A 22,814-nucleotide genomic window follows, 5' to 3' on the forward strand; every position below is an offset into this window, starting at 1 on the left:
TATCAGTTTCTTGGAACACAAAGGAAGGAAGTTTTTGGAAGTTTTTCTGATCATAAAATAATTTTTGCCATACATGTCCCTATATTAAAACTTAAACAGTCCATCTTTCATAATTTACTTCCTATTAGACAAAATAATTTCATAGTTATCCCAAAATATCCTTATTTGGCACGAAGATAACATTCAGTTCGAAAACAACATATGTCCTGAAATTGAAAAGACTTTCTATTGCCTCGAGAACTTCCATCCCCAAGACAGTTGTACTAAAGAGCTGTTAAATAAACGACTACTGACAAGCTGCATACCAATACAAACTCATTTAGTTCAATCAATCATTGAACAAATTGCTAATAAACAATTTTTGATTTTACCGAATCCCTACAAACTGTGAAATCAAATTAAATGACAAGACATACTCTAATAATGTCCAATTAATTAGAGAAAAACCTTTGATATAGTCAAAAATTCAATAATATGAATTTCAAAAACCAAAATCATACAAGATGCATAAATTATGATAGATAGATAGATAGATAGATATAAGTCATGTTAACCTTCAAGACTTATATGAATTAAGCAACCTTGCAAACTAATTACATCCAATCGAAGAAACCTCACCTGAAGCATCGACCATAGCAATAATCAACAACATTTTAATTATTGCTATTATTATTGTATTGAAATTAGTGGTTATCCAGAAGAAAAAAATGCTTCCAAGATGCCAGAAGCCAAAACCTGGAACTATTACAATACCTCTTCATGAGCCAAGATACAAAGAGCCAGAAATAGAGCAAACAAATTCTATTATATTAGTTATTGAATTTACGAAGCGCAAAGTAACCGAACTGCTTTGTATGCCTAGGACCAGGTATCCAGACGAGCTGGACCTTGCAGCCAACCTGCACCAGTTTTTTCAAGACTTTTATGCACTCTAGTACAAGCTTGGAGCTTACCTTTGCGGCCGTGATAGCCTTAATGGCAGCTCTGCTGTCCGAGCATATTGATACGACTGTATTGCGGTGTCCGCAGAAAAGGATTTTCTGTCCGCATTTTAATACAGCGAATACTTCGGCCTGGAAAACAGTGGCGTGCTCCCCCAGCGAGTATGCCCTACTGGTATGTGGGATCCCACCACAAAGCCCTGATCCAGCTCTGTTATTCATTCTGGAGCCATCTGTGTACCAGATGGTCCCCCTATTTAGCAATGAAGGTCTGTTGGAATGCTGCCACTCCTCTCTACCTGCAATGTGCGTCACGAATCCCTTGCAGTCCAAAGTCACTGGAGCCATGCAGTCACTGCCCATCAGAAGGAGAGGACATTCCTGTATAGCCCGTGACCAAATTTTTGCGTGACCGGTCTCGCCAGCACGTAGTTCGCCGAAAACGTATAGCCTGTATGCAGTCCTCATTGCCTCGAATTGCACAACGAGGTCAAGAGGCGGAAGACTCAGCAGAGCCTCGAGCGCTCTAGTTGGCGCCGTCCGCATGGAACCCGTTATGCTGAGACATGCAAGACGTTGGACTCTGTCCAGTTGAGCACGAATTTTCGCTTTCTCCGTACATGGCCACCAAACGATAGCCCCGTATGTGAGGAGAGGTCTCACAATGCGCGAGTAGATCCAGTGGAGGATCTTTGGAGACAGACCCCAGGTACTGCCGAAAGCCCGCCTGCAGGCCTTTAGCGCGCAGGTGGCCTTCTTCATTCTGGCGTCTGCATGATCGTACCAGGAGAGTTTGGGATCTGACTTGATTCCCAGAAATCGAACTGTCCTGGAGTAATGCAGCTGCACGCCACCTAGAGATATAACAGGGGGCGTGCCAAAGTTACGTCTCCTCGTGAATAGTAGGAGCTCTGCTTTTTTGGGGTTAATCCTGAGACGCCCCGAGAGGCACCATATGTCCACCATACGCAGGGCTCACATCATAGGGCCCCGCATTGAGACGGCGTGTTTCCCCGGGCAAAGGATTACCAGATCATCAGCGTAGCCCTGAGTGTATAGGCCAGCATTGTTTAAAAGATTTATCAGGCTGTCGACCACAAGGCACCACAAGGTAGGGGACAATATTTCTCCCTGCGGGCATCCCCAACTTTCCTGTTATATATCTTTTAGTATCTATTTTATAAGTAAGGTTTATATATTATTCACAAGAATAGTTAGAGCCTGTTTATATTTTCATATTATCATATTTTTTGTATCATAATAAATAAAATACCAAATTCTTTTATGGATATTTATTATTCAAAAATATAGCAACAAAAAATAGTTTTTATTCTAAAGAAAATATAACCCAACTAAATTAAAATCAATTCAATATTTCGTGTAGTACCCCTTCTTCTTTATAACATCTGCACATCGTCTTGGCATGGACTCAATTAATTTCATAATATAGTCATTGTTCACTTCTTTTCAAGCCTTTTCCACTATTTTAAAGAGAATATTTGTATTAGAGCATGTTAGGTGCCTGATTTTGGTGTCAATGTAATGCCATAAATTCTCTACAGGGTTTAGGTCTGGCGATTGAGATGGCCAGACCATTACATTTATTTTTTTATCGGATAGCCACCTCGTAACAAATTGAGAAGCATGTTTTGGATCGTTGTCACGCTGAAATATGGCTGTTATTGGCATGACTTCATCCATATATGGCACTAAATGTGTTTGCAGAATGTCTTTACATGAAACGATCCATTTTGCCCACTATTCTTACTATGGGTCCCATGCCACGACCCGAGCACATCCCCATACAAGAATATTTCCCCCTCTATATTTAACTGTGGGGCAGGTAAGTTGGCATCAAGTAATCTTCTCCTTACGGTACTGGAACTGAGGTTTACTCCTCCCCCCTCTTTTAATTAATAAGCCAAAATTTGGGAAGAACACAAAAAAGGATTTCCTTTGGAAATTCGTAGCAGCTGCCTATCCATCCTCAAATTTGTTTTTCTGGGTATACCAGAAATGGGCGTCGGTGCAGCTATTCCAGTAAGGCGAATTTTTTTGCAAACTCTGGATATGATTGACCTGTGAAGCCGTAAGCTTCTTGCGATGTCACTCTGCCTAACACCATTTTCGTAATGCTCCACAATAATTTTTCTTACATCACCAGAGACGGTTTTTGAGCGACCCAATTCAGATTAATTCGAAGATTCATAAATAACAACTTTACAGCAGGTAAATCTATATTTAACTGATAAAATAAATGCGAAACAAGAATGTTGCTATATTTATGCACATTGTCTAAATAAACAAACATGAAGTTCCTTACTCTGCATTGGCATTCTTATGATTTCTCGGTATATTTATAAATAATACAGAGGCGTGTACTTAAAAGTAAAGAAATAATATGGAATAAATAAAGGAGCAAATAATATTTTTGAAAACATCGCTTGTTGCTATATTTGTGCACAATACTCTATGTATATATATCTAATTAGCTCAGGGATTTAAGTAAATTGTTTTTAAATTTTTGTGAATTACCTACAATTAATATGTTATTAAATTACAGTTTAATTTTTCTATTTTATAAGCTTCTGACCAGTTACTGTAGCTACTTAACTAATGTATAATGTAAGACATATCGATTTATAAATTAGGGTTGGTGTTTTCACAAAATTTGGTGCACATATCTTCAAAGTTGGAATTAAAATAAGACTTATTTTTCCTATAAACATGTATCCTAAAATGCTTCCCCTCAGGGCTACAGTCCGCGCAAATTAATTATTGAAAATCGGTTATTTGGAACCTTGGCGACACTTATTCGTTAAATCTCCTGAAAATTCCTACGTTTTTTTGGTACTGTTTTTGTTCTCCATCCCAAAAATGGTGTAAATCCGTTTTTAGGGGAGAATTCAAGAAAACTTACGCTTTTGGTGGCCCTTATCTTATGTTTCCAATAAGAAAATTAAAAATTTGACAAAATCATCTAATTAACAATGAAAACATCTTAGATTTTCGTTTTCAGCATTTTTTCGAGACACACTTAAACCACCAAAAAAAAAAAAAAAGCAATTTGTTTAAAGTTTTTACGTATAATAACTATAGTCAGTAAATAGTAACAATAATACGCTCTTAAAATATTTGCACCAAATTTTGGTCAACAAATTTTGGTCAACATATTATTTGTTACTTCTAAAATATATTATTTTGTGATTTTCTACGGAATTTCCACCTTTCGTTAATTTACAAAAAGATACCACAACTAGTCTACCGCTATTTAAGCTGAGAAATAACAAACCTCCATTAAAAATATTTTAAATGACTGTTTGAGAAAAGCAGAAATATATTTTATATATTACGCGCCTGACAAAATAAAACTTTGATTTTCTTTTAGGCAGAGCGAAAGCAATTGATTCTTACGATGGAATAGAAATGTTACGAGAAAATAACGGAGGAAAAATTACTTTCGCTGCGTTGATAACAAAATAACGATTTCATAACTTCTGTCATTTTTATAGTGCTAAATTGAGAATTGTATTGAGATAAACTCGAATAAAAGAAAAACCATACAAGTGAATTAAAACAAAGACAAATAATTAATTTATAAAACCAGCACCACTTTACTTTATTTCACGAATCAATATTATTATACATTTCCGTTTTCAGGCATATCTCTGGAACTACTCACAATTTTAAAACGTTTTAAACGGCATTTAATTTAATCATCTTTGTATCTCTTTTATTTTCCAAGATCTCCATGATAGAGACCCTTATCTTGGATACACTGTATACTTTATAAGACTTACGCTAAATAATTAAAATATCGACCACCGCGATTTTCTGTATAGTCGGCAATCACTCAGAAAATACTACTATTAGAAAAACATTAATTACATAAATAAGCTATTTTTATTTTACGAAGCTAACGCTGACCAAACAGTTCTAGGCTGTACCCTGTGCGTTCAGATACACTATAATTAATTATGGTGTTACAGTTACGACTACGAAACCAATCAACGAGCCAGTTCGCCTTGCTCCAAAAAGCTACTGCGAGTTTTTTTTGGAGTTTCGCATGTGATTAATTTCACGTAAAAAATCTCACACGAGCTTATTTGTTTTTTTTTTGTTTACTTTGCACAGTGAAACTAGGTTCTTATTTGCTACTCTTATACAATTAACGCGCTTATATTCACCGAATACCTATCTTTTTTTTTCTGTAAATCCTTTTTTTTAATCCTGAAGCTGACAGTCTTGAAAATTATTATTAGTTTATTAATCAGTTTTGTTTTTAAATATCTTGATCATAGTTTTCATGTGTTCAATTTTTAAAATATTCAGAGGATGAAATAAAAGATTTGATAATTAGATTAGTGGTTGGTAGAGTAGTGATATGTGCTTAGGGCCAAGGGAGTGTTTTGTTTACAAACATATTTACCGATTCTTTGTTGTAAAATTTAAGAAAAATTTAACATTTATATTTCTAGAACGGCTTGTAAAAAATTTGGAATGGCAACACCACAAACATAAACTCTTGGGTGATGCACAAAAGAGAAAACCATCATCATGAATATAGAATAGGTGATGTTAGGGATAAACCTAAATAAAAACTTGAATGTGAGGTATGTGTAATAAAAATATTCATATTTTTCTCGTATCTATAGATTACGTATTTTAAATAAAGACATTGGGTAAATTAGTTTCTGTGAAGAAGTAGGAAAACCTGTATATATATAATGTAATGTGATATAAAATAAATAATGTAAAACTGATTTTTGTTTAATACTATGAAATTATGTAAAATGTAAAAAATTGTCCTATTTTAATAAATATCTTAATAATTCATGTTTTAAAAAACGAAAATTTGTAACATTTTGCATATTTGTATAATATAAATAATAATCAGTTTTACATCATTTTTACATCATACATCATACACCCTTACATCATAATAAATATCTTAATAACTCATGATTTAAATTATTATAATTATAAATTATATATTTTACATAAAAATGCTTTTCTTAGATCACAACTTTGAATATTTATTTCTTTATGCAGTATTTTACCTTATTTATTTTGAAAATGCCTTATATTTTATAAAAGGGGAACTATTTTATTATAAGTGAACTCAAAATAACTGAACTTTTTTATGATATTATAAAGGGGCTTTTGTCATTACCACATATCTAATCGTTTTGCATCATTGCCTTAGAGATGTTGCAAGCTAACATACTGCCTGCTTCATTTTATTTCCTGAAATATGTAATTGGTACTTCTTTTCCAGTCCACACTGATATCTTTTTTTCCTTAAATTATACGATTTATACTGAATTATTATTATGACTTTTTTTCTAGATGAACATTTTGTAAACTCAAGCTGACCATTCCGGTCTGATATGATTTTATTGGACTGGCTATAGTTGAAGTCAGTTTATTCTTTGATTTATTTTCAGCATTATTATAATTATAAATCTTTTTGTTCTTAATGTAGTATTTTCAATAATGGCATAAGTAAGGAGAATGGCACATCTGGATTAGCAAAATATTTTAATTATTATAATAGCATTTGGGATATTTTTCTATAGAAAATTTTTATGTACCTAGTTTTATATGCAAATTAAGATGCTCCAAGAAAAACATGTTGCTTTTTTTAAACTAAGTAAATATGCAATGCAATGGAACTTTATTTATTATGCAAACAAAAAATATATATATTTTAACATTTTAAATACATTTGCTATTTTGCCCAAGCAAAATTTTAACCTAACAACAAAATTTTTCTAGATTTGAGATATTTTTCTATAGAAAAAAAATTATATACTCAATTTTATATACAAATTAAAAAGCTTCAAAAAAAACGTGTTATTGTATTTTTTTAGTTCTGTCAAAACTATCAAAAGACGATTCGGGAATCGTTTAGTAGAAGGCAGTTATAAGTTTTAGACCTTTCAAAGCAAAATAAAACTAACTATTTAATTTGGTGATTGAAGCATGAAAATTGGACAAATATCTTAATTTGGGAGGAAACCAGAATTGGCCTACGAACCGATGACCGAAAATTTCGTATTTTAAGAAGTAGAGAGAGGTAAGCTAGGCTCCGTGATATGAAACCTGTCCCGAAATACAAAGGAGGTACTGTAAGATTCGGGGCTGGATTTATGATGCAAAAAAAAATTCATTTAATTCCTAGTCGACAAACCATGATCAAAAGTATGTTGATTTAGTTTTGCATCCTGTTCTGGTGAGCTGGTTTAGATGATAATCCGCGTTTTTGCGTTTTTTAAAAGGTCAATTAATTGGCGATTCTTCAAATTTAAATAAGACTGCTCGGGGGATGGAAATAAAATAATTCTCCGTCTGTATATCTTACCTATCGATATCTAAAAATCTATTCGTAACTTTCAATAATTCGAAATATATGTATAATAATAAATATGTATGTATGTAAGCTGCGCGCTTGGCGCCTAGCTGCTAGGTCGGTCGCGAACGTTCGAGAATGTTCGTTTTACGAAGCTACTCGCTAGGTGACTCGCTCTAAAGTCGCCAAGCAAGTCGCTTGCCTATGCGTTCGCGACCTTATACAGATCGTGTTATCGTGAGCTACGTATTACCCAAAATAATAGCAACACCGCTTGGTTGCGGCTTGCAGGCGGCGGAATTTTTCGTTTTTATTTTTTGAACCGGGAGTCAGCAGACCTCACTTTGCTGTGTTACTGCACGTTGCATTAATAATTTTTGAGCGTTATTTTCGTGTTTTTTTCACTATGGCTGTTTATACCCCTTCCGAAAGAGTTCAACTAATTAAATGGTTTTATGATGGCAATTCGGCAGTACAATATAGAGATTTGTTTTCAGTGACATTTGAGAATAGACCGATTCCTTGTGAAGAAACGGTTTTGAATGGGGTTGCAAATTTTGAGACATCATTTTGTATTTAAGATTGTAGAAAATGCCACACAAAACGTCAGAAACCACCTGTTGAAGTGATCCAGGATATAGAACGGCGGGAAGAAAAGGTTTGCAGTACCCTAGAACTTGATTCAATACGGTCCACTGGAAGTGTTGGAGAGGAACTGGGAATGAGCAATAAAACTATTGCTCGTATCTGGAAAAAATATGGGTACAAATGTTTATGTACAAAAAAATTCAAAAACTCAGGAAATATTTCCTAAAGACCAGTGGCGAAGAATGGAATTTTGTGAAACCATGATGGAAAAGGCAAATAAAAAACTAATCTTTTTTAAAAAATATTTTGTTTTCTGATGAATCTTCTTTTCCATTACATGGCAAACACAATCCTTCCATTGTTCGTTATTGGTCTCAGGAAAACGAGCACAGAAGTTTTCAGTTTCGTACCCAGTATCCTCAGAAATTGAATGTTTGGGTAGGTATTTTCGGCGACAATGTTATAGGGCCATTTTTATTGATGGCACTTTAAACGCCCAAAAGTAATTTGAGTTGCTGCAAAACCAAGTTCTTCCTGCCATTCAAATCCTACCTGATGTAGACCTGGGATCGGTTTATTTTCAGCAAGATGGCTGTCCTGCTCATAACGCGGCTAGGGTAAAAGAATTTTTAACAAATACTTTTCCTAACTTATTACCTTATTAGTGGGTCTGGCGATATTAAATGGCCTCCTAGATCTCCAGATTTGTCTCCAAATTACTTTTATTTGTGGGCTTACCTTAAGCAGACCATTTACAAGCATAAATTTAGTAGGCCAACAAATTTAGAGGAGTTGCGAAATAAAATTGTCGAAGGTGCCAATTCCATTTTACCTGAAACTCTTTTTGAGGTGCGAAATAGCTTTTAAGACAGGTTAAGTTTTTGTTTAGCGAAGGAAGGCGGTTTATTTGAGCCTTTTATTTAAAAAATGATATGTTGTTAAGTTTGTTTATTAGAGTTTTATTTCTGATTTTTTATTATATTTTTGTCAGAGTTGATATTTTTTATTAGAATAACGCTTTAGTTTTCATTATGCAAAACACAGCATATTAAACATTTTAAGATTACAATTCTATGCGGGTTTTACACATTGTCATGTCTGTAAAACCAGCATTAGAATAAATATTTTAAAAAATGCCTGGATTTTCGCGTAATATTTTGGGACATTTTGCCGCCGAAACGACGTAGCTCCCATGAAGGTCTGATGTTTACTAATCCCGTCCTCGGGCCGGCCAGGGGGTGCTCTGTCGCAGGCACTCTACACGCGCGACGTTGCAAAATTTCGCCTCCATGCGGTTTCCTATAAGTAACGAACGAAAACACGATCTGTATACAAAAATAATGCTTATAGCATGATTCAGTCTTTTTTATGGAATAGTTAATAATGTTAACTTTTAACCTCTTTCTTTAACACTTTAACATCTCATATCATCTTCTCTCAGACATCTCTAAAAAAATTATTTAGGGATATCTGAGAGTGTTATAAACGTAAGAGTAGACAAATTTAATCAGAAAGCATCGAACTGCTAAGCTATCGGGAGTTACACGTTTTATTGTGAGTCAACCATAAAAGATAGACATATGCTGTCGTGGGATATTTTTATATAATTTTAAGGAGAACATTTTCGTCACACATGGTTTCTGTGTAGCTTTAACTATTAAGGTTGCACATGCAGCGGAAGCTTAAAAAATGGAGAAACTTCTCCCGTTTTCCCAACATTTCCCTTCAATGCTCCGCTCCTATTGATTGTAGCGTGATGAAAAGTATACTATAACCAGGCCAGGAGTGTTAAAAATAATTGTACCAGTTTCGTTAAAATCCGTCGAGTAGTTTTTGTTTCTATAACGGTTATATAGACAGATAGTCAGACAGACAAAAATTTTACTGATTGCATTTTCGGCATCAGTATCGATCCCTAATTACCCCCCAGATAGTTATTTTGGAAATATATTTCATATACAGAATTGATACCTCTCTACAGATTTATTATAAGTATAGATAATGCACTTCCACATACCACCCGAGTTGCAAAATGTTTTTTAGAAGGTAAAAGTGCCACTGTTTAGGAATCGCATTCTTGCTTACCCGATATTAATCCTATAAAACCCTTATGCAATAGGATCAAAAGATAGATTAGAGATCGTCAAAATAACCCCGGTAACACAGAGCGACTTCCACAGGTAGTTTTAGAGGAACGGACAAGTGTTCTTCAAGAAGAAATTAACAATATAGATAGTATGCCTCATCGATTTCGTGCTTGCATCGATTCTAGATGTGGCAATACTGATTATTAAAATTATTTAAATAGCATTATCTCTTATTAAGTTGATATTTTCAGAAAAATAATTTTTATAGCTTTTAGTTATTTTTGTAACCGACTTGGTTTGCAAAAATTGCTGTTTACTCCTTAGTGACTTTCTTCAAATTAAATTCTATTTCTTGAAAGTACTGGATGATGGATAAGTTTGGTTGTGTGTATGCTTTAACAGTTTAAATACAATTGTTATTTTACCCAAGCAAAATTTTACTCTTTCCATAAATTGAAGATTATTTCAAATTATTTCAGTTCATCAGTTTTATGGCAAATAAGAAAAAATCCTAATGAAATTACAAAAATTGGTTTACTTGGCTAGTGATACTATAATTGAGCTTTTTATGATTTTTATAAGTCTAGTATTCAGATCAAAAGGATCAAACGTTCCTCTTACTTGTTCCTGTTTTAACAATTCCTATTGACTTATTACATACCACCATAGGTGGTATGTAATTGGGCACCAAAAAAAAGTTTGCTAATTGTGTGTGATCCTATTATTCGATGTGTGAATATACCAATATTCATTTTCTTATCAACAGAGAAGTTTACGTCATTTTTAAAACTGTGAATTAAGCAAAGATTGTAATGCTTACCCTGGATCCATTCGAACGAAGTCCTGCACACTGAGCTGCTTAGATACCGGCGCAGTCTTCGACGACTGCCGCGAAAGCCCGACCTTTCGTTTTACATTGAAAGGTAGGCGCTGACCCGACGTGCCTTCGGCCAGTTGCATAAGCCGATCACGGATTTGCTGAATCTCGTCACGTGACATCACGTGATTTCTTCTTCCGGTCGCGATATGCTGCGTTTACGAATAATGAAGGTAACTTTGAAAGGTCTGCGCAGAGAGATCATTGGTGGTGGCTGTGCGCCTAGCGCTGGACGAATGGAGCCACCTAAAATAAAAAAGTAAGTTTTTTTATCATTATTAAATAGTGATATTTCAAGATATTTATCTTTATAAGACATAAAAAAATTAAAAAGGATATTAATAAATACAGATTAAGTTAGTATTTTTGATGTTATGCTATTGCAATTTATTTTAGTTTTATAAGGTTCCTTATAAAATTAGAAAATATTGTTGATCTAATAACAGGATGGTCTAAGTTTCCAGTAGTGACGCTATTCTGTATAGTGATGAATCATTTTGTATAGTAAGTAAGCATTCTTGCCTTATGTTCTCATGATGACATAATTCTTATAGGCAAAAGTCCTATGCTACCGCAACCTATAAGCTTTTACTGTAGCACCTCAAATTACAAGACACTGGCCTCTACCTATATTTGCTTCGTTCTGGCTTGTAGTCTCCCAAGCTAACAAACGGTCTGTCAAGCTCTCAAACCTAAGCCCACATATTGCTTTACAGACTTTACATTAACACAAGTGCAAAGGTTATTTATTGTCTGTGATTTTTAAGGCTGTCAGTTGTTTGGTTAGTAAGCAGACTGGGGTTTGGCAGACTTTGACCTATAAGTAGACCGACCATTATACTTACTACCTTTTGGTTGTGGAAAGATCTGTTGTAAGCTTGGGTGTGTAGGTTTTTATGAAGCTTTTAGCCTGCCATTGTAGTGGCGTTTGAAATATCTAGCTGTGGAATTATCTTATGACCCAGTTTTTAATTTTGAGCCTCAAAGAGTCAGTCAAATTTCCAGTACTTTTACACGTAAGATGTTATAAGGCCAATTAAAATCTAAAAATTTTTATTTTTATAATTTTTTTGGTATTTTTAGAATAAATTCCTTAAAATTATTAAACAATTTACAAACAAAACTAAAAACGCAATGATTAACATTAAAAAGATTAAGTACTTTTTAATAATACAAAAATTAAGTTGTATGCTTTGTGTTTTAATTGACAGTAACATTTTTGGCCAAACTTATTAATGAGAACAACAACTAATAACTGCTACATTGCCAGATTATAAATCTATTTTGTTTTCGTAGCTACTGTTTTTTAGATATTATTTTAGAACATTGAGGATCTATTTTAATTTAAATTTTATTTCTGTGTCGAATTTTTATACTAGTCAAACCAGTTTTTTATATTAATTTAAGTCCCTGGTCTCATATTACTGTATGGTATATTATGTTAGATAATATACTCTGAAAATACAGCATTTACTTGTACAGGTATATTGCTAGCTTTTTATTTTTTATTGTTAGAATGGAAAGCATGCTTTTGTAATAAATACTAATTTTGTATAACTGAATCTCAAAGTTAGTACTATTAAATGCAGCAACGTTATTATATATAATTTTGTATGAACATTTAATAGCAGGTAATTTCGTGTGAAAACCAGAACTCTATAAGACTTTAAACTTTGGGAAATGCATCTTTTGCACTTACTTTAAACTTATTTCATCAAATAGTATTGGACGATGGAAATGGGAACTTGGAAATTTCAATATTCATAAACTATCAATAAAATTCTTAGAAGATAATACTTGTTTCATAGTGCGTTAGTTTATTTTTCCAGATAAAAAATATTATGTACTCCCAGTAGAAAGACTTCCAAAAATTAAAATTGTCTCAAAAAATGACTTTTAAATAAAAACATTTACAAATTAACTTATTTTTAGCGATTAGTATAATTTTCACCAATTAGAAATAAAAACTGATTGGCAAGAATATCATCAATTTTAAATAAATACACAAGTCTACATCTACAGTTATGCCACTACTATATAACGTATAACATACTTTTTTACAAAGCTAATAAATATAAATAATTCATAAAAAGAATTTTATTAATTAAAATATAAAGCATTATATGCACCACAGGCTTTGCTAGATTATAATGCCAATCAGGCTGAAACATATACGTCAGGTTATTTCCACCTTAAGGGCATCATAGTCTCCGTAACGTCCTTGATATATAAATAGCTATCTATAGTAATGTATAAAATGACCGCCACCATGAAAATATACTCTTTTAATAAATATATAAAAATGAGAATTAATTGTCAGTTATAGATTCTGCCTATTCTATTTCTTTAACACTGTTCAGACTAATCTTAGATTATACGTTTCAAAATTAATTACAATAAACTTATTTTGTGAAAATTGCGAGTGCAAATGTAAACGACAAAAGTGAGAAATGGATTCTGGAAAGAAGAAGCTGCTGTGTTAAATCCTTGAAAGACTAGAATTAGTTTGCCGTGCTGTGGGCAGTTTCTTTGATGATTACTGATGCAATGATACCAAATGCTCACAGAAATGGTAAAAAAACGATACTACCATTTCTATTTGACCGGCATGGAGGCACATTGATAATGTCCACTAATAAGTAAGTTTCAGTAGTGACAAAGTTTGATAACTTATTATCTGAAAAATTGTTTGAATTTTCCATTGTTTATAATAATTCACATGATCTCTACATTGTTTGTCTATATAGAACACCCGACTCTGATATACAAAGTTTTAGCCAGAAACTACTAGGCTTGCTAGAATCCATGCCCTTAAAAAGCAAACTAATTTTATGTGGCGACCTTAATATTGACTATTCCAGTGTATGTGCTGCCCAAGAATCACTCCAGTCTATATTCGAGTCAATGGGCTTGATAATCCACATAGATTCACCCACCAGAATAACTAAAAATAGCTCCACCCCCATCGATTACGTAGTATCATCCTTTCCAGAACTCGCTTCTCTTTAGATTCAATTAACAATAGCACTTTCATATTTTTATCATATATTGCAAATATATCTTTTCCTCTAAGGGAAATTAAAACTAAAAAACAAAAGCCCTGGTCCTCCAAAGGTCTTCGTGTATCGGCAAAAAACATGCGCTCTGTTTCCTACCTAAAAAAGTTCTCAGAATCTATTGCTTTTCATAATTACGTCAAGCAGTATAGGAAAACTTATCTTAAAACAATTAAGCTGCAAAAGAAATCTATTACAGTGGGAGGCTGGCAAAATCTGGCAATGTAGCTAAAGAAACATGGTCTATTATGTATTGTAACGAACTAAGAAATAAGTCTACCTCAACTAGCACTATCTCTACATCACCCGAGGACCTAAACAATTACTTTGTAAACGTGTCAAAAAATCTAATGGCCACCATAACACCTTCTGATGATCCTCTGTCATATCTCTCTAATGAAAATTTGCACAATTTCTTTTTTACGCCAGTATCATTTACAGAACTTCAAAGTACAATTAACGAAATAAAAAACAAATCATCAGCTGGTACAGATGGGCTTACTCTTAAAATGTTTTCAAATATGCCTGATTGCACTCTAATCCATTTAGTAGACCTAATCAACATGTCATTTCAAAATGGGGTCTTTCCAAACTGCCTTAAAACTGCAATAATCATTCCATTACATAAAGGAGGAGATAAAGATCAACCCTCAAACTATCGTCCAATTGCACTTCTTCCAACCCTCTCAAAGATCATAGAACGCCTGGCTAAAAAAAGGTTTTTATCATTTTTGTTTAAATATAATATCTTAACCCCTTATCAGTTTGGATTTCTGAGCAAAAAATGCACCAACGATGCTATGTTCTCCCTCTTTGACAGCCTTTATTCAAATATCAACAAAAATTACTTAACAGCAACAATTTTCTGTGACTTTTCAAAGGCTTTCGGTTGCGTAAACCACATTATTTTATTTAACAAATTACAGCACTATGGATTCAGAGGTATATCCCTTCAATGGTTTAAGTCATATTTGTGCAGCAGAAGTCAACTTGTAAAGGTCGATACGTCAAGATCTTCTTGGAAAACCAATTGAATGTGGGGTACCTGAAGGTTCCGTTTTGGGTTCTATGCTCTTTCTGCTGTTTATAAATGACCTGGCCAGCCTTAACATAAGCGGAAAAATCTGTCTTTTTGCTGATATTACTAGCTTCACTTGGAGTGCAATGGCACTACATACAACAATTTCCAACTACTTGGTTTTCATTAAATCGTGGTGCGATTCCAATCTTTTATGCCTAAATCTCTTAAAAACTAAAGTCTTATCATATAAAACGACCATTCCTCCATTTATTCTAAACAATACCAGTTTGGAAGTTGTTGAATCTGTCAAGTTCTTGGGTCTTGTTGTCTTGTTGTGGACGGCTTTTTGAAATGGGATTTGCACATAGATACGTTATCTAGAAAACTAAGCTCGGCATGTTTTGCCATAAGATCAATATCAAAAGAATTAGGCTTTTTCACGGCCAAAACAGTTTATTATGCTCTTTTTGAGTTACATCTTCGTTACGCCCTTCCATTCTGGGGTACATGCTGCAAGACCTAATTTGAGCGTATATTTAAACTTTAAAAGAGAGCCCTTCGCTACTTATTAGGACTTGATAGTAGAGCTCACTGCCAAGTAAATTTTATAAAATATAAGATCCTTACTCTTCCCTCGTCATTTATATTTGAATCTATCTGCCTTATCCGCAAACATGTGTCGCAGATTCCAGAAAGACCATCCCACGGCTATTCACTAAGGAACGTTGATCATAATCTTCATCTGCCAATTCCACGGTCGGAATTAGTAAAGAACTCTATACTTTATGCAGCAATAAAAATGCACAACCATCTGCCTTCCGTAATAAAATCGATGACTACTTTTAATTGTTTTCGCAATGCCCTAAAATCTTTACTACTGCAAAAAGCCCTATATACAGTAGAAGACTTTTTTAATATTTCCTTTTAAAGCACACACACTGGCGTTATTAGCTACCTATTATTTGCAAAATGTTTGCCTGCTTTTTATTGTATGTTTTATTTTATTGTATGTTTTTTATTTGAGACTAAGGTTTTTGACAATTTTATACATAATATAACTGTGTGTATAATTGTATATAAAAATTATTTTATTTATGTAATTCGACCAAATTGTACAATTTGATAATTTGTACAGTATTTTTGTTTTGTTATGTACCTATTTACTTTGTGTGTATTTTGTCAGAGTATTTTTTTTTATGTTTATTTGTTTATATTTGTATTTTTTTTTCCTTTAGCTTTGTCGATAAAATGTAAATTCTCTGACAATAAAGCATTTTGATTGATTGATATTTAATAACATATAGCATAATACATTTTTTTAAATAAATAATTTTAAGATACTCTATTAAGAAGTCAATATTCAAAGCTAAATGAATGTAGATTACATACATATGTTAAAGAAAAGAGCAGCAACATCGCAACTACGCACGATCGAATAGTTGATACTATTGACATTAAAAATCTTTACCAGTGACGGTAGTAGATTATGCTTTAAATATATCAAAATATAAACAATATTATCATTTAAGAACTCTTAATACGTTTTTTTAGCTAGGTACTTCATTAAAGTAAAGGTACATATCTAAGCATTTTTATGGAAATTAAATATTTTATAATGATTATGGATTCCGTAAGAATTCATGTTTTAAGATGAAATATTTTAACATTTGAATACATCATTTTTCTGCCAGGACAACACAAAAACATAAAATCAGTCCTGTTAACAAAACCATGGACAAATCCCCTTTTTTTCATGGTGCGGTACAAACACTATAAGTTTTTATCGTTACAGTTCAAAAAAAAAAACACTTCAATGAGACCTTTCTCCTTTTTCAACTGAAAACAAAAAAAAAACACAGAATATCAAAAAAAAGCCGAGGGTACACACAAATCCGTTAGATAAGATGACATTTTGTGCGTCACGGAGTATTTGCTTGCGGTGTTGTAATTCGAAATTTTTTGAAGCGAAATTTGAAGTTTGAAGAAGCGATTTTAGGAATATAAATTTTACTAATTTGTTTTTATTTAATGGTGTTCTATATGCTTTTCGAATCTGCTATATCTACTTTTACTATTTATTTTTAAAAGAAAATCCAACACAAATAGTTAAACTAAATAGTTAATAATGTGTGTAAACTTGACAAGTGAGAATGTTGAACGGGACCATGTTTGTAAACGAAACACCCTCTTACCCCTGAGCACATGTTAAACTTAAACAAAGTTGTGGTTTATTGATTCTAGTCTCTAAATGGTCTAAGGTTAAATCTGTGGACAGCAAAAGACATAGATTTCCTGATTTAATTAATAGTCCAATACATGGGTTCAAATTTTCAAGTCTCGAAAGTATAAAAATCTCAGTAATTAACAATTCTATGTGTATGATATTATTTTTAATTTAAAAAGGGACCTTAGAACAAAAGACATGTCTTCAGTTAACCTTTCAAGTTACTTAGAAAGTAATCTTCGTTAACATAACACGATTATTTATATTTTCAAATACAAATTATTAATAAAATATTAATGCTTTACGTTAAAAAATTCTTCTGTTGATTCGTTGCATGCAATAAGTACATTCATAAGTATATTATGTTACGAAAATGCCTAAGTTTTACGAAATCTAAATCAAATCGAATTCTTTCAAAATGTACTATTATTATTTTTCACTCATGCAGCAATTAACTTTGGCGCCCTCTACATTTGATAAAATTCGATGTTCTTATACTTTTCATTCTCTTTTTTTCCTCTTTAACTTATTTATTCACCTTAAACACTTTAAAGTATCAAAATGTAAATATTAAATAAATTTTCTGTATATTCAGAAAATGGATGTTATTCCAAAGAATCATGCTGCACATTATTTCATTCATACAATTTCAAGAAAACCAGTTGTCCAAAAATATTCAATTAATTTTTCTGTCAGACTTAAGTTAAGAAGTAAGCCAGAAAATTAATTCGAAAAACTTTTTGAGTTTCCCAAAAAAAGGAGGGGAGTAAATTCTCAACTTTTTGAATTTAAGCTTTTTTTATGAACCATTATCGACGAAATGGACCGCTTCTGAAAAAATGCCCGAACCCGTCGATTTTAATATTGGGTTTAGGGTTTTTCTACGTGAAAATTAAATCGAAATCTTGTGCCTGATTGGTTTCGGAGATATGTCGCATACTCAAAAGGAGGTAGGTCAGTTGTTTAATGCAGCTCATCCTGATCGGTCGTCTATTAGCCAAAGCATGGTAAGCAGAGTTGAAACAAAGTTTCGGGAATTCGGGCATGTACTGGATATTCAAAAAGCTGGTGGGGGTTCAATAACTGAAGAATATGAGCTTAACGTTCTGTACAACAATAATTTTGTAAAATGGATAATATTTTCTGACGAAGAAACGTTTACTCTAAACAGCCATGTGAACTGACATAAATGTCGACTGGGCGGCCGTAAACCCTCATTGGTTCACAGAATGTCATACACAACACCCTCAAAAAGTCAATGTGTGGTGCGCTATAGTGGAAGGAAGTGTTTTAGGACCTTACTTTTTTGGTGACACTCTCACTGGTGAGAGGTATTTGAATTTTCTTCAAAATGATTTTATCCCCGCTCTAATAACTTTGTATCCGGATTTGGAAGAACCCGACATGCACCAACGTGATCTTTTTTTCCATCAAGATGGAGCCCCGCCACACTATTCTTTACTCGTTCGTAATTATCTATATGAAGTTTTTCAAAGTTGGATAGATAGACGAGGGTTCATTGAATGGCCACCCAGATCACCAGATTTAACTCCTCGATTACTGTTTATGGGGATACTTAAAAAGTAAAGTATATGTCACTAAACCAGCGAGTTTAGAAGATTTAAAAGAATAAATACACCAGGAAATTTGAAATATTACTCCAGATCTGGTGGACAACTTTCAAAAAGAATTTTTAAATCGCCTTGGTTATTATCAGGTTGTTAACGGTGCTCGATTGAAACATTTAATATAGACAGGCATTTCTTTAATTTTACATTTCATCATAATGTTTCGTTCAAAATTGCTTATCTAACAACGTCTAACTCTTTCGTATTCTGCATTAACCTTCCGCAGCTCGCGCTAAGTATTTTGGAAAGGACGCTCGCATGCGGACTCAGAGTCCGCAGCCTTCAAATGTGCATATTTCTAAAAATAATTGGAAATAAAAGTTAATTTTTATTTATTTTAAGATTTTATTCATCGAATACATTGATTTTGGCATTTTAACAAAACTTATTGCTACAAAAAAATTAAAATAAACATTTAACAAGACATAAAAACTTTCTAGAAATTAAAAATAAAAATATGTTTCATTTTGAGCGGCATTCATGACAAATAACAAGTGAATGCTCTAAACAAACACATTTGTGGCATTTAACACAAAAAAAACGAGAAGGTCAATTTTTTTTCTATCGCAGTATGAGCAACGTCCACGTTGTCCTGCTGGTAGGGGCTCAGGTGTAGGCGTTTCCAGTCCGAAAAGTTCTTTTATTCTCAACTGCGTAGCCTTAGGAATAGTTTGCGTCATTCGACGGCGAATATAGCCCTCCACTAATTGAAATGACAAAGATCGCAAAAAATTTCTTCGTCGTATACTTTCATTATTATTCATTGAATGAACAACAAAAGAGTTTATTCCCGATACATTGAGTAACGAATAGAACACACCCATGGGCCATCTTCTTGTATTACGTGCATAGTTATAAGACGCACATAGCTTGTCCACACAGTCAAGAGCTCCTTTAGATGAGTTGTAGTCCAATATCATATCTGGTTTTCCAGTAGAAGCATCTATAGAAGTACAGTTATGACGAAAGGCGAACAAAAATGCACAGTTATGACGAATGGACGATAAAAGTGGACGACCCAAAGGATTCGAAAATTCAGGTGGCAATTCCCTTTTGTTTTTTCTAACTGTACCTAATAAAGTTAGCTTGAAATCGGACTGAACGGAATTGAGTACCTCCATACTGGTAAACCAGTTGTCAACTGTAATATTACGACAGGTTCCTTTTATTGATTGGCACAATCTCTGCACCACTGCAGGGGGAGAATTACTCGCTTGGAATGGACCCTCAGGCCGCTTTCCTACGTAAACCTCCATGTTGCAGGTGTAGAAAGTCTTGGCGTCTACCATAGCAAATATTTTTAGCCCATATTTAATTGGGTTTGCTAGGTATATACTGCCTAAAGTTGCAACGCCCCCGAAATACTTCTGGCTTCGCGTCTATTGTTAGCCATTGAAAAGGTGTATAGGCTGAATCAAAGTTACCAACAACTGTATCAAACACTGTCCGGATGGCGGCTAGCTTGTCAGTCTGTTTTCGTTTCTGTTCTGTTTTCGTCTCTAGTTGCCAAATCATCAAAATGTAAATGATCTAGCAGAAATTGAAATCGACATTGGGACATCGTTAGTCGAAAAAGCTCGACGCCAGTACCATTCTGTGTCCATATTTCCTCAATATTAAGTCGATTAGATTTCAATACGCCAGATAAATAAAGCAATCCAATCAGTGCTTGTATTTCTAATATGTCCGTGTCTTTTACATCTCTTTCACGTTGGTAATTGCCTCTACTCATGGCAATATGTCTGTTTGTATTTTCGACTATCGAATTCAGTACTTCGTCTGTAAAAAAAAGCTTCCAAATGTCAATTTCTCTTTTTAGGTCTTTCGTAGGTCTTTTTAGCCCTGAAAGATGCTTTATCAAGTTCTCCGCCCTGGTTTTCACATTTCTTTTCGTCATATGTTTAGCCCACTCAGTTTCATCTTTGCCAATAAACACAGGGTATTTTCCCCTAGCGACTTCATCAGTGGCTTCCGTCTCCGAAGTTTCTTGTTCGGTATCACTATCCAAATCTTGCCTTTCTAAATTTAAGAAAATGTTGGTTTCCATTTAAAAAACATATTAATGATGTCATATCCTTTTTTTTGAATCACCCCATAATTTCCACGTAGGAAAACCCTAAACCTAATATTAAAATCAAGCATTTTTTCAACAATCCATTTAATTTTTGTCTGCTACTTTATGGATGCAGTGTATACTTACTGTACGGTTCTAAAACACTCTGTAAAAATTCTACTTTGCAAATTTTGTTCTTCGTATAACAACGCTTTATCGTATTATACCTTAAATTAATTATAAATATTAAATTATGTTTATTTATTGTAGAATTTGGACGAATTTTTATATTTTATTTAATGTTTGAACAAGATTAACTCTCAATTTTAATTGTATAAATTGTCAATTATTTGCTGTAAACGCTTTTTATAATAAAATAATACATTTTGTGAATATTTTTGGTTTAATTTTTGAAACCCGGACCTAGTAGAAAATGTATGGGTTTTTCAGAAATTATGGTATGCAAATAAAAAAAGTGTAGACAAGAAATTCGAATTTGGCACCATAATAAAATGTTACATTTCTCATGATCTCTCTCTCATTAGAGGTTTCTTATCTAAGAAGTCTTAATTTATGTTAGTAAGCATTTAACTTTATTGGGAGTAACTCTTCTTATTATTTGCAATAAAATTTTGCAAAATATTACGTGAAATTTCAGACATTTCTAAAATATTTTTTTGATGCAAGCTTATTATGCATTGTTATTATGCTATGCGTACTAAATATTAAAGCGTTGTTCTAATAAAAATAAAGTATAAACTCTAATAAATGCAAAAAAATTTAAACACTCCAAAACTAACATTAAAACTCTTATTTCAAAGAGATTTCCTTCTTTGGCTAAACAAAAAGTTAACATATCAAAAGAGCCATTTTGTACGTGCAAAAGGGTTTCTTGTGAAATTGAGTTGACGCATTTAACAATTTTCTCTCTCAACTCTAAATTTTATTGCTAAATTCGTGTTTGTAAATGGTTACTTAAGATAACCCCAGAACTAAACGTCTAATGCGGTTTTGCAAAAAGCCTTTTACCCTAACTGCTAAAAGAATTTTTACTATAACCGCATTATGAACACGACAGCCGTCTTGTTGAAAATAAACCGATTCCAGGTCTAAATCAGGGAGTATTTAAAAGGCAGAAAGAACTTTTTGAAAGGCTTTGCAACTCAAGGTATTTTTCATCGTTTGAAGTATCATCAATAAAAAATTAACGTATAATATAGTCACCTAAAACACTACATTCAAGTTTTAAGGATACTGAATAGGAAATTGTTCTTCTGTGCTCATTTTCCGGAGATCAATATTAAACAACGGAAGGATTATGTTTTACATATATTGGGAAAGAAGAATCATCAGAAAATAGAATATATCGTAAAAATATATCATTTTCATTTACTATTTTCATCATGGTGTCACAAAATTCTATTCTTCGTCACTAGTCTTTGGAAAATATCTCCTTAGGTTTGGAATTTTTGAAATATTTGTGCTCTTTTTTGTCCAAATACTAGGAACAATTTGATGGTCCACACCTAGCTCCTCTCCAACATTTCTACTTGCTAGTGTTGAATCCACTTCTAGGATGCTACAAACTATTTCTTCCAGTCGTTCTTGCTTCTAAATCGCTTGAATAGAAGATTCTTGTAGTATTTATCTACTTTGCATTATGTTCTGAATATGATTTCGCATAGCTTTTATTTGTTTCTAAAAATGTACTCATGCTTCGAGTTGAGCATAAAGTTATCATAAGCGCTTTTATTTTGTAATTACAGATTTTTTTTGTTTCTATGGATGGTACGCATACGTGGCAGTTAAATAGTATTATTTTACCATTTTCTTTCTATATATTTGTTCGTCTTATTTTTTTTGAGTAGTGTAAGCCATTTAAATCATATTTATTAACAAGCCAAGCAGCCAATTGTTTAAACAGCAAAAAACTTTCAACGTATTCGCAAAATTAGGTTGGTATTGTTTACCCAAAATTGTTTCAATT

General features: G+C 33.1%; 1 protein-coding gene across 1 annotated transcript in view; it reads right to left on the minus strand.

Moving 5' to 3' along the window:
• LOC126743130 (uncharacterized) overlaps positions 1 to 22,814 on the minus strand; it is an 802,914-nt gene that overhangs the window by 715,086 nt on the left and 65,014 nt on the right. The window contains exon 2 of the mRNA XM_050450098.1: positions 10,789 to 11,091. Within this exon, the coding sequence (XP_050306055.1) occupies positions 10,789 to 10,967 (179 nt within the window). The 5' untranslated portion in view covers positions 10,968 to 11,091. The remainder of the gene's footprint in view (positions 1 to 10,788; positions 11,092 to 22,814) is intronic.

Source organism: Anthonomus grandis, chromosome 12, assembly GCF_022605725.1.
Source record: "Anthonomus grandis grandis chromosome 12, icAntGran1.3, whole genome shotgun sequence".
Classification (NCBI taxonomy): domain Eukaryota; kingdom Metazoa; phylum Arthropoda; class Insecta; order Coleoptera; family Curculionidae; genus Anthonomus; species Anthonomus grandis.